General features: G+C 40.0%; 1 protein-coding gene and 1 long non-coding RNA gene across 8 annotated transcripts in view; one reads left to right on the forward strand and one right to left on the reverse strand.

Annotated features, from left to right (window-relative positions):
- LOC147018676 (dachshund homolog 1-like) overlaps positions 1-15,093 on the reverse strand; it is a 100,348-nt gene that overhangs the window by 41,065 nt on the left and 44,190 nt on the right. For 6 of the 7 annotated variants that reach the window (XM_085898607.1, XM_085898611.1, XM_085898609.1 and 3 more), the window contains one exon: positions 1,298-1,417. The exons of the other annotated variant lie outside the window; for it this stretch is intronic. In XM_085898607.1, the coding sequence (XP_085754733.1) occupies positions 1,298-1,417 (120 nt within the window). The remainder of the gene's footprint in view (positions 1-1,297; positions 1,418-15,093) is intronic. 7 annotated transcript variants of the gene reach the window in all.
- LOC147018678 (uncharacterized) lies at positions 2,846-5,165 on the forward strand. The gene is made up of 3 exons (XR_015062488.1): positions 2,846-4,371; positions 4,648-4,705; positions 4,995-5,165. It is a non-coding gene; the product is annotated as an uncharacterized LOC147018678 (long non-coding RNA).

The raw sequence follows: 15,093 nt of genomic DNA on the forward strand, positions 1-15,093 counted from the left end.
GGTCAGGGGGGCAAGAGAAACCGTGGTGCTGTCGACCTCCTGGTCCTGGCCCAAGTCCGCTCAGAGCCACCAGGGAACCAGTTCTGGCGCCAAGTTGCGAGCAGGAGAGGGAGGCAGGTCCGCCCGCCGTTCGACCCCGTACTCCGAGTCAGCAGAACCCCAGAGCCAACCAAGGTGAGGCACGAGGCTCAGCAAGGCTCCAAGACACGATGAAAAAACAGGATCGAATCCGCGCAACAACAAGCACGCTTCCAGCACAACAACCTCCACCCCAAAAAAACACGATCTTTTTGTCCCGATCTTCTTCCTCTTCTTTTTCGACCCCGAACAGAACCTTTTTATCCTCCCGTCCTCGTCACTTCCAATCGAGCCGTTTTATTGGCCCACCGCCGTCGCCTTCCGCCAATCGTGATCACGGGGCGGAGCCATCCGCAGCACTGTCCTGTGACGTCACGGCCAGCCTCCAGAAAATACTAAAAGGGGTTTACGCAGACACACTTACCCTATCCCGTATCCCTATCTAATTACGTGACAATTATCATTTCCCCCTTGAGTAAATGAACATTTACTAGACAACTTATCACCACTGAATTGCTACTTATTACATCGAGATCCTGGTAAACTCGAACAGCATGGCATACCTAATTAAACATCCTAATTACCCTTTGAATGCATACCCCCCCCTCAAACGTAACAATACTAACGGGGGGGGGGCCTATGTGGTATCTTCGGCCCCAGTTGGTATCAAAATCTCCCCCGGCACCCTGAACCCCCTAGGTTGTGATTTAATTTTTACTTCCTAAAACCAAGCTGTGCATCCCCGCGATACAACCGCCAGTTTTCAACTCATTCAGTTTAGCGATTCAGAAGTGCATTGATGGCAAACAAACACATTTGCAATTCAGCCAGCGTGTTGGCGATAACTCGTCTACTCCTTGCAAAAGACACCTTAAGATCTCTATCATCCAACAATAACCAACACTGCAACAAAAGTCCTCCAGTGTAACATCCCTCTGAAGGACATCACACACATTTATGCTTCACCCTGACTATGAAACACCAGGATTACAGTTTCTCACCTAGGCCAAGTGGCTCAGGGGCAAGTGTGCACATGTTTGGGCCATCCTGCGAGACAGAAACCCACTACTAAAGAAATATGGTTGCCTTCCATCATATTGCCAAGGAAAAGAAAATGCAACGTGATTTTTAACCTCGAATGAACCAATCTTGAGGCAAAAACAACAACCTTTTATCACCTATAATTCCCTCATGCCTTCTGATCGAAAATCCAGCTCACCCACTGCAGTGGAGACAGGAACTTCTCTTGCGTGTAGCCACTGCACAACATTCTGCGATGGAGATGAAGATGGCTCTGATAGGTCCACTGGCCCATGGCACTGCCCATTCTGTTCCAGGACTGTGTGGCAAGGTTTGTTGAACAGACTTAAAAAAACAACTGCATTTGATGATTATCATATCATTGTATTCTTTGATGTACTGAATATCTTGCCCCATGAGTGAGAATTTAATTGTGATTTTCGAGATATCCATTTCACATAATACATTACACAACAAATGTACTGCCCACAGGCTGTAAGCATGATTTCTAGATTTGCTTCAACCAATGAGGAGGTTGAAATCAAGTTAACTTTGTAATATAAAGTTAACTTCCCTAAGGGAGCGACCTGGGGGTGGGGGTTTGGAAGAGGTGGGGGAAGGGGATCATGTGTATGTGCACACCATGCACTCCAACAAAACGGGTAAGGAACGGCATGCTTGGCAAGCGATACCAAGCTGAATGGTCATGGAACACACCCTGTGAAATCTCAAAATGCTGACGAACCTTAGGAATGTGGTTATGCATCAAATAAAGGTCACAATTGGGCCGTAAGGGCTTCAGTGGCAATACCACACATCACACTTGAAACCATAGCCGGGAAAAATCACAAATGAGGCCGCAAGATATGTTATAAACAATCCATATACATATACAGTACAGAATTGACTGAAACGTTTGTGGTTATAAGAATTTTTACATCTGCAACATGTGCCCCATGTGCCCCATGATAACTTATTGTACACCTCAACATGGAGTTCGTGCAAGGTGCACACCCCCCTTGGAGATGGGGGAAGTTAAATCGCGACAACCTCAGTCGTGTGACCCTTCGTCCCCCTGTCAAATTTGGTTGAGATTGGATATAAGTAACAACCAAATGTATCACGGTCAAAAAAAGTCAGACAGATTGACAGATAGACAGACAGAGACACCAAATTGCATATTTTTGTATGATTAAAAGGATATTCATTAATACGCAGCATTCAAACTGACAATCCATCCCAGAATGCTTGGTGTGCATGCGCAGAAATCCCAAGCAGCAACCGTCTCCGGGGTAGTAAATGTATATCGTGCGTGCCAGATAAGGATTGTCACATAAAATGGCTCCAAAAGCTTCTAAAAGACGCCAAAATACTTGGAAAAGTACCTGAGACAATGGGGCGTGCCTCCGCACAATGAAAGATTTGGAGAACTTTCTGATCAACTTACCCTAAAAGTTGACATCTTGCAGCCCGCCATGCAAAAACTCCCAACGATTTGGGCCCTTGCAAGGCCTGTGAACGGACGCATTCCACCCGACCTCCCTGATCATCTCTGCCAGTGAGTGGACTTTGAACCTTAAGGGATTACCTCATGTGAGTAGGGTAAGAATACTGGTTCTGGCTCACTTTTCCCCATGTAAATGAATGGGGGATTTTCAGCCATGAAATTTTTCTTTTTTTTCCCCTAAAAAAATAAATCCCCTTTTTAGCCAAGGTATATTTATTTGTCTCCCCTTTTAACCTGGAGCCTGGTGTTGGCTTAGTGGTTAGGGTGGCGGCTTGGGATCCCAGGGTCCTGAGTTCATGCCCCGTTGGCTGCTGAATTAACACCAGGGGGTTGACTCAGCCTGCCATCCTTCCGAGGTCGGCGAAATGAGTGCCAGTGTACTGGTCCCGGTGTATGCCCCGGTTAGAATAGGTGTACCATATCCCTGTGTGTCATAAGAGGCGACCAGGGTTGGCGTCAGGAAGGGCATCCGGCCATAAAACATTGCCTCAAGAAAAAGCCAAACCCCTGCACAGCAGGGAAAAATGGCTGTAAAAACGGTCATTTTTTTATTTCCCCTTTTAACCTAGGGGCTCTCTATTCAAATAGCCCATACAACAAGATAAAGATTTGTTAAAGGTGATTCTAAAGAAATATCTGAAACGTCGAAGCCTCGGGGCACTCTTTATCAAATAACCCATACAACAAGATAAAGATTTGTTAAAGGTGATTCTAAAGAAATATCTGAAACGTCTAAGCCCCAGGACACTCTTTATCAAATAACCCATACAACAAGATAAAGATTTGTTAAAGGTGATTCTAAAGAAATATCTGAAACGTCTAAGCCTCGGGGCACTCTTTATCAAATAACCAATGCATATTGTTTAGCTCACTCATTGAACCTATAAACATTTGTTCATTCTCAAATTCCTTCAATAGTTTAATTTTCTTTGCACAATAATCCCCATCTAAAATATTGAAAAACAAAACATTTGAATCTTTATATTTTTTAAGATACCCCTTTTGTGCCATTACGAAATGATAAACTTCTCTTAATGATCTCATCTGGCCACCGCCCGAGTTGCAAATCATTTTTGTACATAAACCACGCCATAAAAAAGTTTTGTTTCAAATGTTTTCAGTTCATGCCGTGAAAATGAGGAAGTGTTTTTTTGACACGGCCGTGCTGTGTGAATGAGGAAGTGGTTTTGGACTGTCATGCTGTGAAAAAATAGGAACTATTCTGTGAGACAAGGTCTCGTGTTTATATTTTATCTCAGAACACGAACTGAAAACTTTTTTTATGGCGTGGTTTATGTACAAAAATGATTTGCAACTCGGGCGGTGGCCAGATGAGATCATTAAGAGAAGCTTGTCATTTCCTGTGGCCACACCCAATGAGTAAGCAATCTCCTCATCGTTGCTTTATAAGTGGTTCGCCAGACAAAGTTTCTGCTAGACGGGATTTTCATTTTTACAACTGAGGCATGGGCGATCTTTCTTCCGATGAAGACAACAGCCCACTACAGAGTTGGTAAGTTTGTGTATGGTTTTCTCTTTGAACGATGAAGCAAATGATTATTAATTAAATCATGATAATTCTGATATATATATTTTTTCCCTGACAGGGCATTGGAAGAAATTGAGTTTACATATCACGACGTGGTTCATGAAATTAATACTCTTATTGAAGAGATCAATGATTTTAGAAGAGAATTGAAAGACATTTACAATGAGTGGCACGAAGTCTTATCACGTCCTCTCATCTCGAAGGAATTAAACCAATGGTGAGACACATGTGTGTGTGTGTCTCTCTCTCTGTCTGTCTTTCTACCTACCTCTCTCTGCTCTTATTGAAGAGGTCAATGATTTATAATGACTGGTCTCTGATCTCGAATGAATTAAACCAATGGTGAGGCACGTGTGTGTGTGTGTCTATGTGTGTGTGTATGTGTGTGTGTGTGCGTGTGTGTGTGTGTGTGTGTGTTGCTTTCCCTGTCTGTTTGTATCTCTCTCTGTCTGTCTCTTCATCTATACCCTTGACTTATTATTTTTTTTTTCAGCACTATCGCACAACATCAGCTGTTGAAGCAATCTTGTACAACACATGATTTTCTGGAGGTAAATATTTCTGAATTATTATTAATATCACTCGTACAACACATGATTTTCTGGAGGTAAATATTTCTGAATTATTATTAATATCACTCTCTCTTTAGAATGTCGCCTTATGTTGGTTGCATCATTAGTTTGGACGTGGTTTTGTCAGTACACTGGAATTCATTTTATTGACCTTGAAAGGATGACAGGCCCCTGGTGTGTTAATTCAGTGGTCAACGAGGCTTACTCATATTACCATGTAATTATCTTTATAAAACCTAATTATTATCCACTTTTTGTTTCAAAACAGAATATGGTGTCTGAGTTTCGAAATCACAAGACATCTGAAGAAGATTGCTGGGAAAGATTATACATTCTCGCAAATGAATATTTAATATTTTCAATATTAATAAATTATATTTGCTTTGTTTACAATTACTTGATTCTGAATTACAAAAAAAGAATCAAGACATGAACGAGAGGGAGGGGTTGGGGGGGGTAGGTGCGCTCCCCCAATGACCCATCACCCCCTCATCCCATCCCTCCCCTCCCCATGTGTGTGTGTGGGGAAGGGTGGGGGTGGGATGAGGGAGGTGGTGGGTCAAGGGTGGGGGCGCACAGGGGGGGATGAGGGGGGGGGTTGGGCTTGTGTGGGCGGGGCTTGTGTGGGCGGGGCTTCGGTGGGGCTTGTGTGGGTGGGGTGTGTGTGGGAGGGGCTTGTGTGGGCGGGGTGTGTGTGGGTGGAGCTTGTGTGGGTGGGGCTTGTGTGGGAGGGGTTTATGTGGACAGGGTTTATGTGTGTGGGGTGTTTGTGGGGAGCTCGTGTGGGCAGGGCGTATGTGGGAGGGGTTTATGTGGGCAGTGTTTATGTGGGCAGGGGTTTATGTGGGTGGAGCTTGTGTGGGAGGGGTGAATGTGGATGAGGCTTATGTGGATGAGGTTTGTGTCGATAAATGGATGGGTGGAGAGATGGGGGGATGGGTGGATGAGTGGAGCTTGTGTGGATGGGTGGATAATTTTTTAATTAAATGAACATGTTGTGTGTGTGGGGAACTAATTAACTAATCACTAATTATGTGAATATGATGAATATGGGTGGAGCTTGTGTGGGGTTTGTGTGTGTGGAGCTTGTGTGGAGTTTTTGTGTGGGGCTTGTGTGGAGCTTGTGTGGGGTTTGTGTGGGGTTTGTGTGGGCGGGGCTTCGGTGGGAGGGGCGTGTGTGGACGGAGTCAAAAAATTTCAATTTATTGGAGCTTGTGGGGGGGGGGTGTGGTGGGGGTTTGTGTGGGGTTTGTGTGGGCGGGGGCTTGTGTGGGCGGGGCTTGTGTGGGTGGAGTCAAAAAGGGGCGGAGTCAAAAAATTTCAATTCATCTTTGTCTTTTGTAATTCCTGTGAATAAAATGAACCTAAAATCTCTTCCCCTTCCAAATCATATATCTTATAAGTCCAAGGAACCGTATCTATTACATCAACAATTTTAAAAAGCTCGTTGGTCCATCTTTTCGTATAACCTTTTTCAAAATTAGATTTCCACCTATATATTCTTACGATATCACCAACTTATCGTGTCATTATACTTATCCACAATATCCTGAATAAAAGATGACCATTGTTGTGAACCGAGTTGTGTGAATTTTTTATATAGTCTCTCTTTTAAGGTACGATTAAAACGTTCAACAACAACTGCCTTCCCTTCATTAAAGGTACTGTATAATGTAATACTGTTATTTTTTAGAAAATTCATAAATGTCTTGTTATAAAACTCCCTACCCTCATCAGTCCACAATTTTTTAGGTTTTCTCTTACTTTTATTAAATATCTGTTGAAAAGCTAACATAAGAGTATTACCTGTTTTGTTTTTTAAAGGGACAACCCACGCATATCTACTCCTCAAATCAATAACGGTTAAAGCATACTTGTACCCCTTATCATTATTGAGTTCAATCAAATCAGCAGACCAGATATAATCTACTTCCTTGGAATAAACTTTCCTTCTCTGAAACTTTGTGAATATTGGTTTATGTAATTCATCAGCTAATTGCTCTTCAATCTTAATGACATCATTAGAGCTTATAAGTTTTTTGAATTTCCAAGTCCAAGTTTCAATTTAGCACTGATCATCTTCTTCACAATGAACCGATCAACTTTTTCTCTCAAGGTTGGATTTTGTATCAGAGACAAATTATACAACATTTCTCTATCGGCTTCATGCTTTTCTTCCAACGTTGTGGTATTCCCATAATCAATATCGTGTCTCATGCACACTTCATCAACTCTATTGATAGGCTTACTCCAGGATTTAGGATTGTCTGCCTCATCTAATCTTTTATCCAAGTTTGTGCCTGGACCACAGAAAGAATACCCTGGAAGATGTAATTATTCCAGTAGTTGTAAATTTACTTCCTGATAAAAACTTTTGTATATCTCCTCCTAGTTTGTGTTTGGAGATAAATTGATTTTTTTTTTTTGAACCACACACCGAACATATACCTTTTTGTATAACCCTGTTATTTTTACTTTTAATATATGAAATATTTTTAGTATTAGTTTTCTTTTTACATTTGAGACAATAACTCATTTATTTATGAGAAAAATTCCTGCAGAGTGCAAAAACCTTTTTAGTTTCCAACATGCACATTTGAATCTTAATTTTTAAAACATAAAGAATACTTAGAAATGCCTTCACTCTCTCCCCCATTTATTTAAGAAAAAAAATAAAAATGAAAAACTTGAATTAAAATACATGTCTTCTCGATGTCAATAGTCTTGTCGAAAGTATTGTAAATAGACTTATCAATTCTTTGTTTTCCTCCTCGGTGGGTTGAGTTATTTTCTGTAATACCCCTATTCTTTTTTGAATCTCACTGGTTTCCATATTTTGATATTTATTCATCCACTCTCTTTCCTCCCTCTCCTCCCTCTCTCTCTTCTCTCTTTCCTCCCTCTCTCTCTTCTCCCTTTCATCCCTCCCTCTCTTCTCTCTTTCCTCCTTCTCTTTCTTCTCCCTCTCCTCCTTCTCTCTCTTCTCCTTTTCCTCCTCTTCCCTCTCTTCTTCAACTCCTTCCTCATCCCTTACTATCCTTGAATCGCTTACACCCCATAGAATATTATACATATATTCATCAGGATTTCTTGTTATTCCTGTATCCAAAATAATTTTTTTACAACAGGAAACCAATAAAATTTCTTTTGAATTTCTAAAGGAGCCTTACCTTTTCTTAACTTTATAATTTTTTCATTATTTAACATTCTAATTAAATCTAAAGTTGTCAGTTTATCAACATCAGCATAATGCCAATCTTTTATTGAAAATACCTCATTCTTATGTTGTAGAACATATTTATTAAAATACCGAATACCCTTTTCTTGAAGGTATGCTTGAACACAGAAATGATAATTTTCTTGAAGCCTTCTTGCTGTCATTTATGTATTAGAAATATATGTTAGAATAATATTATGGCACGAAACACCTCCCCATCTTCCCATAGTTAAATCATTTTGTATTTCCTTACTTATATATAATCCTGTTTTTTCTGTTTTCATGAGATAAACAAGGGCAAAACCATTATTATATTTACCCTTATTAAATTCTTTTATTTGTTGTTTACTAATCGTAGCCCCACAAAACTCATTCTCGATACCAAGTGGATAATATTCTTCCTTACGAGACTGATTTAATTGTTCCAGGTCTTCGAGGTTAATTTTAAATGACCAATTATACCCTAAATCATTCATATCATACCCCCATTGTTCTATTCTCATACAAACGATACGCCCTTCTTTATAAAAATTTATTTTAATTCGAACTGTGAATTCTGTATGACCTGGAGATAATATCAACACTTCTGTATCTTTGGAATACACAGCCGTTTTATTTAAGTATATATATATTGTGATAAATCACTTAATCTCACCAAGTCATTCGCTTCAGTTGGGGTTGGATAATTTTTTAATTTATAAGCATTTTTCATGTTAATATTTTTGGTTATATTATATTTATGTCGTTCAGCCTGTGCCTTTGTGTAATAATTTGATAAATCAATATCCAGTTCTTGAGATACACCAAAGATAGAACCATCTTTACCAACATAAGTCATTTATATTAGATTAAAAATAATATCATAAATTTTTTATTTTTGTTGAGTTGAAATAACAAATATAGGCATAATTGGCCACAACACTTGGAATTTAATTCTTGGACTTGAAATGTTTGATAAACACCATTCTGTAAGAATTTTATGACTTCAACAGGTGGCGGAAGACCAAAACTATCAAAATAATATTTGTCTTGACTATTAAAAATACAAACCCAATGAGAACCGTTCCCATTATTATCTTCTAAGTTCATAATAATATTCTTTGTATGTTTCGGCAAATTTGTTAATTCATATCTCATACAAATAACCACATTATGAATTTTTAATTTCTTACAATATTTGGCAAGTTGTAAATTTGATGTTGTATTCTTTCCAAATTCTTTCAACCACTCATCAATGCTCATTTATTTATTAGAAAGATATAATCCATTACCTCTTTTCGTTAATTTTACACCTGCTTGTGCTATAGAAGAAAGCATATCTCCAACTAACAATCTCGCTTTATCAGGCAGACCTTCAAGTTTTTCAGCAAAATCTACAATTACACCACTTCCACTAATTTGTTTCTCCAACTCTTTGTTATGTCTTTCCAATTCTTTTTGAGCCTGGAGCTGAGCCTTCCTTTCGTTGGCAGTTTTCACCGCTGTTGAAATACCACCCGTCAATGCTCCAACCGCACTTAAACCAGCAAATAAAGGAATTAGAAATGGGAGAAATCCTCCACTCGTCTCTCTTATTGAATATTTTTTCAACATTGGTTTTGTCATTTTAATTTTAAGTGAGCCAGTGTCATTCAAGATTTTAACCTGTTCTCTTGTGAGAAAAACATAAATTCTTACTGCTCCTTTTCTCTGAATTGTATTAACGTTAATCGTACAAGGCTTTTGATTTTGAACACAAGATGATAGTTTATGAAGATTGATTTGATTAACATATACCCCAGTTGGTACTTTGCCACTCATTTATTTAACAAAAAAATTATGTGAGACTAATCATCACACCATTATCTGTATTAATCTGCAATTCTGTTTCTTCCAAAAGCAAACAATATGTATCAACTTCTTCACTCTCTCCTCTTTCAATGTATAGGGAAGTATCCACTCGATTAGACTTTATAGTTTCCTTTTGAGCGCTCAGGTCAAACGCATAGATTGTATACAAACTTTTAAATGCTGTCATATCCAAAATAGGTTCTTTATTTCCATTACTTTCACACACCTTTTGGTAAGACTTGTATGCTTCAGCAAAATCATTTTTTCCCAATTAATTTCCAATCTATCTCGTGGGTAAAATGTTCCATCTAGAGAAACGCGAAGTTGTTTCACCTTAGCATTATCACTCAATGCATTATTCTTATCAGTCGCAGTATCACCATCTGGCTTTTTAAAAATGATCCACAGATATCGTGGCTTTCCTTCCAGAACACCCAAATTCCACGTGTAAGTAGTTTGATTGAGTTTAACGTGTTGACATCTTCTTTTGAGGTATGATACACTGAGTGGTTTCTTTGAGTTAAGTCTTCGATTCAACATCTCTTCTGTTTTAAGATTAGGAGTATATTCACTGATATACCAACTCATCTCCTCAATTACAAATTTATTCTGTTCACCAAAAGCACTACCAACACCAAAAAGCAATCGATTTTCATTATCATTCCTCTGTAGTTGAAATCTAATTTTAAGACCATACAGAACTTTATCATGATCACAAAATCCAAATACACCTTTAAGAGGAACTGCCACAGTAAAACTATTTTCTGTTTTTGTATCATCATTATACATTCCTTTCCTTTGAGTATATCCAGGGCCTGTGTTTGTTCCCGTTGACATATCAGGAATAAAACCTTCGGCAGACCCCTTTCCCATTCTATCACTGAATGTATAGAGTGTAAATTTTATCATTTCAGATACAGCAGAGACATAATCAACCGCTTCAACTTCTTGTGTTCCAATATACAAACGCACACTATCAAACATTTTCCAGAAGAAATCATTCACAAGTGTAGCGTTTGTGTTATTCCCAGCTTTAGTGAATTTAAATTTACACAACAAGAAACTTTCGGAGAGATTCAAATAGGTTTGTTGATTATTTATTTCAAAACTTTTTGTACCATTCGTATTCCAGTCTTTTCCAGTTATTGCATTTACCTTGAAGTAATCTTCTTTTTTAGTGGAGTTTGAGATAATAATAGTATCATCCAAATCATAGATACTATTAATTGCTTCCATACTTGTATTTATTTAGGAAAAAAAAAGATGTTAAAACTTTTGAAACCCTGATCCAAGTATTTGAATTATTTTCTGTCGTTCTTGGGGGGACAACTGAGTTTTGCCTTTCTTAATTTCTTTTATTGCTTGTAATTTATGAGATTCCTTCTGGGCATCTTTTATACTCTTTACAGCACCTGCTACATTTCCCACAGCAGAAGCAGTTGAACCAATTAGATCTTTATGTTTAAGAATAGTTGAACCAATACCCATGAGAGTATCAATTATCCCATCTCCTCTAAATTGATGCCCAACACCCCTTTGTCTCTTAGGTTTATAGTATCCTCCACCAAGATACATACCTTCACCCTTGTAGTATGGGGAAAGGAACATCCCATCCCCTGTAATTATTTTATATTTTCCCAACTCGTGTTTCCTCACAATAACCATCGTATTTATTTGTTGGAAAATTTCACGTAGGTGAATTCTGATAGATATAACTTCTCCATTAAAAGAAATCACACGATTATCTTGGTCGGTTATCCTAAAATTTACTCTGTGTATGGTTTTTCCTGACACAGGGAGATAAACCAAATTTTTAGGTTCCATATTGAATTTATAACCAATTGGGGTTGAGTATGCGCTGAATGAAAATATTGTATTTGTTTTTTTCCCATCATTATAAGCACCATCAATCAAATCACAGTGAATTAACACTGAATTTATTCCCGAGGATATTTGAATGACGTTATCACTGTAAAACGTCCCATTAGTTTCAATCTTTTTTGAGGAGAAACCCAATAACTCTCTAAATGAATTATCAATTGTGAAATCAACCTTGTAGTTATTTTTAACTTTAATCGTTGATTTTGAAGTATATTTTTGAATGTTAATAACAATATTTTTTGGTTCATCACCCTGTTCTTTTATAAGACGAGCAATTTCGGAAGATATTTGAGAAATCTCATATGCTCCGGGTGAGACTGTTATCGTTTTGTATCCACTTCCCAGATTATAACTAAACTTGTCATTTTTCTCGGTTATATTAAATAAGGCATTATAAGTTTCCATGGACAATAAAGATGCCTCATATTCTTTTGTTGTGTCAAGTTGTAGTGGGTATGGGAATGAAGATGTGTGGTCGCTTGTTGTGAAATTGAAACTAAGGATTGTGCTTCTCATCTTATTTAATATGAGATAAAATGTCTTTATATTGATATTTATTAATTATTTTCATGTTCATCAACTGGTCTACAATTGGTTCTTCTGACCACGTCCTTGTTAAAGTGGACATCTCTCTGGCTGTTATCAGAGAACCACCTCACCACCGTCGAGTCTGGCATTTCACTCAAGCCGACTGGCAGGGTCTCCGAGCAGCCATCAAACTTACAGACTGGTCTCCTATCACTACTTTCTCAAACATCAACTCATCCTGGGAATTCTTTCAAAGAAACTTGCTCTCCCTCATGCACAGATTTATCCCCTCTCGTGTTCAGTTGTCTTACCCTTCCTCCCGCCCTTGGTTTACTGAAGCTTGTGGCGAGGCAGTTGTCCTGAAACAACTTGCCTTTGCCTCATGGAAAGCAAACCCAACTGAGGGCAATCTCAGTTCTTTCCACAAAGCTCGGAACAAGTGTGTATCTACCCTTAGGAGAGCCAGAAAACAACATCTTTCTCATCTCAAGTCTGAACTCTCAAACCTCTCTCCCTCCTCAAAATCCTGGTGGCGTTTAATCAAATCTGTTTCTGGTGTATGTTCCCCCTCCATCCCCTCCCTTACCTCAAATGGCCGCACTGCTGATTCCACACGTGATAAAGCTGAATGTCTAAACTCGGTGTTTGCAGCTAAATCTTGTGTCCCAAACCCATCACTATCTCGACCCACTTTACCCAGTCGCACCCAACTGTCCCTGGACTCTGTATCCTTTTCTCCTGACAAGGTGGAGAGCTTGCTTTCAAACCTCGAGTCAGATTCTGCAACCGGTCCAGACGGCATCAGCCCACGTGTCCTCAAAGCCTGCTCTTCTGCTCTTGCTCACCCTCTCTCTGTTCTATTCACCCTCTCTCTGTTCTATTCACCCTCTCATTTGCCCAAGGTCATCTGCCATCTGCTTGGAAATCTGCTAACATCACTGCCCTGCATAAAAAAGGTGCAAAAACAGATCCCTGTAACTACAGACCAATCAGCCTTCTCCCAATCATCAGCAAGGTTATGGAATCCATCATCGCTTCAGACATGAAATCCTTCCTCTTCTCCAATGGCTTGATTTCCAATCATCAATTTGGTTTCAGACCAGGTCACTCTACCCTGGATATGCTGCTACTGCTCTCCCATCAATGGATGGAGGTCCTCAAGCCAGACAGGAAATCCGAGCCGTATCCCTGGACATATCACGTGCTTTTGACACAGTCTGGCACCCTGCCCTACTCACCAAACTCTCTTCCCATGGTATTCAAGGCCATCTTCACTCATGGCTCGCAGACTTCCTCTCCTGTCGCAGTCAACGTGTGGCCCTAAATGGAGTTCTTTCATCCCCTCTTCCTGTGCAGGCTGGAGTTCCTCAAGGTAGCGTTCTGGGCCCTGTTCTTTTTCTGGTTTTCATCAATGATCTCTCGGACTCTCTGGAAAATCCTCTATTTCTCTTTGCCGATGACTCCACCCTCTGCCGTACCATCTGTCATCCCTCAGACCGGCAAGCAGCAGCTTCTTCGCTCACTGCAGATCTGGATAAAATCACAAACTGGTCCAACACGTGGAACATGTCTTTCAATCCAGACAAATCTCACACTCTCACTATGTCTCTTGGAAAGGACCGTTTACAAACCCCCCCCATCCACTTTCTCAACAATCCTCTGGAAGAAGTCTTTTCTTTCAAGCTTCTGGGTCTCACTATCTGCCATGACCTTTCCTGGGAAAGTCACATTTCCAACCTTGCCTCAAAAGCCAGTCGCCGACTGGGAATCCTCCGTCGTGCAAAGTCCTTCCTCGGCCCTCTTGAGCTCCTGACCACTTACAAAGCTTTTGTCCGTAGCCTGATGGAGTACTGCTCTCCCCTCTGGGCTGGTGCTCCTGCCTCCCACCTTTCTCGACTTCACGCTGTCGAAACCAGGGTTTTTAAGATCATTGGCATCTCCCGCAATGAAGCTGAGTCTTTGGGCCTCTCACTCAATCACCGCAGGTTGGTCGGTGGTCTTTCTGTCTTCTACCGACTCCTCTCCAGCCTTGCCCCCCCTGCTCTCTCTGCGATTTGTCCCAACCACATTTCCACAGGGCGCTCAAGGTCCGCCAACAACCCCCTTCTGGTAAAACTACCAAAATCACGAATGACTGCTCATCTTCACTCTTTCATTCCTCTTTTTTCCCGCCTTTGGAATAAACTTCCTCACTCTATTCTTTCCCATTCTTCCCTCCAGGCTTTCAAAACAGCTGTTCACCACCACCTCTTATCTTCCCCCATCCAAATCCTCGATCTTTTCTACCCCCGATAATCCACCCAAGCCGACTTCCTTCAATTCTCCTGCTTTCCTTCCTGAAAGTCCCTGTAATGTCCATCTTCTCCTCGCCATGTTCCCCGTCCCATCCCCATCCCTCTCCCTTCCACAGTTCACCTGTGTCTGTTCCCCAATGTTTTGTCCCTTCCACTCCCGCCCTGCTTGTCTCATGCCTCCTTGCTGTGAGTTGTGTGTTAGCTCTCATACGAGCCTCGACCAAGGTATACAAAAAAAAAAATAAAAAAATAAAAAAAATGGCTGATGCTTCATTAAACAATTGTTATTTCCAGCCTTCTTACTGCCTAACAACAATAACAGTCTATTAACTAATTGCGATGGGTCATTTGGAAGAAAACTAACACCTGAACCAAGGATACTTAAAGCCTGAATAATGTGTTTCTCCTTCTCATTCTTCCTACTTTTACCAGAAAGAATAACCTTATAATTTAGAGTGTTCAGCAGATCAATATATACTCTATCATCATTATTTTCCATATCCAATGGTTTATCAATATACTTTGATTCATCCCTCACAGTTGAACCTTGTCTTCCATCTTTTGTGAGAAGAAACATTAATCTCGGAGTTAGTTTAACAGGGGGTTGAGCAGAACCC

This window comes from Eptatretus burgeri, chromosome 10, assembly GCF_056783735.1.
Source record: "Eptatretus burgeri isolate ZD-2024b chromosome 10, Ebu_testis_v1, whole genome shotgun sequence".
NCBI classification, from domain to species: domain Eukaryota; kingdom Metazoa; phylum Chordata; class Myxini; order Myxiniformes; family Myxinidae; genus Eptatretus; species Eptatretus burgeri.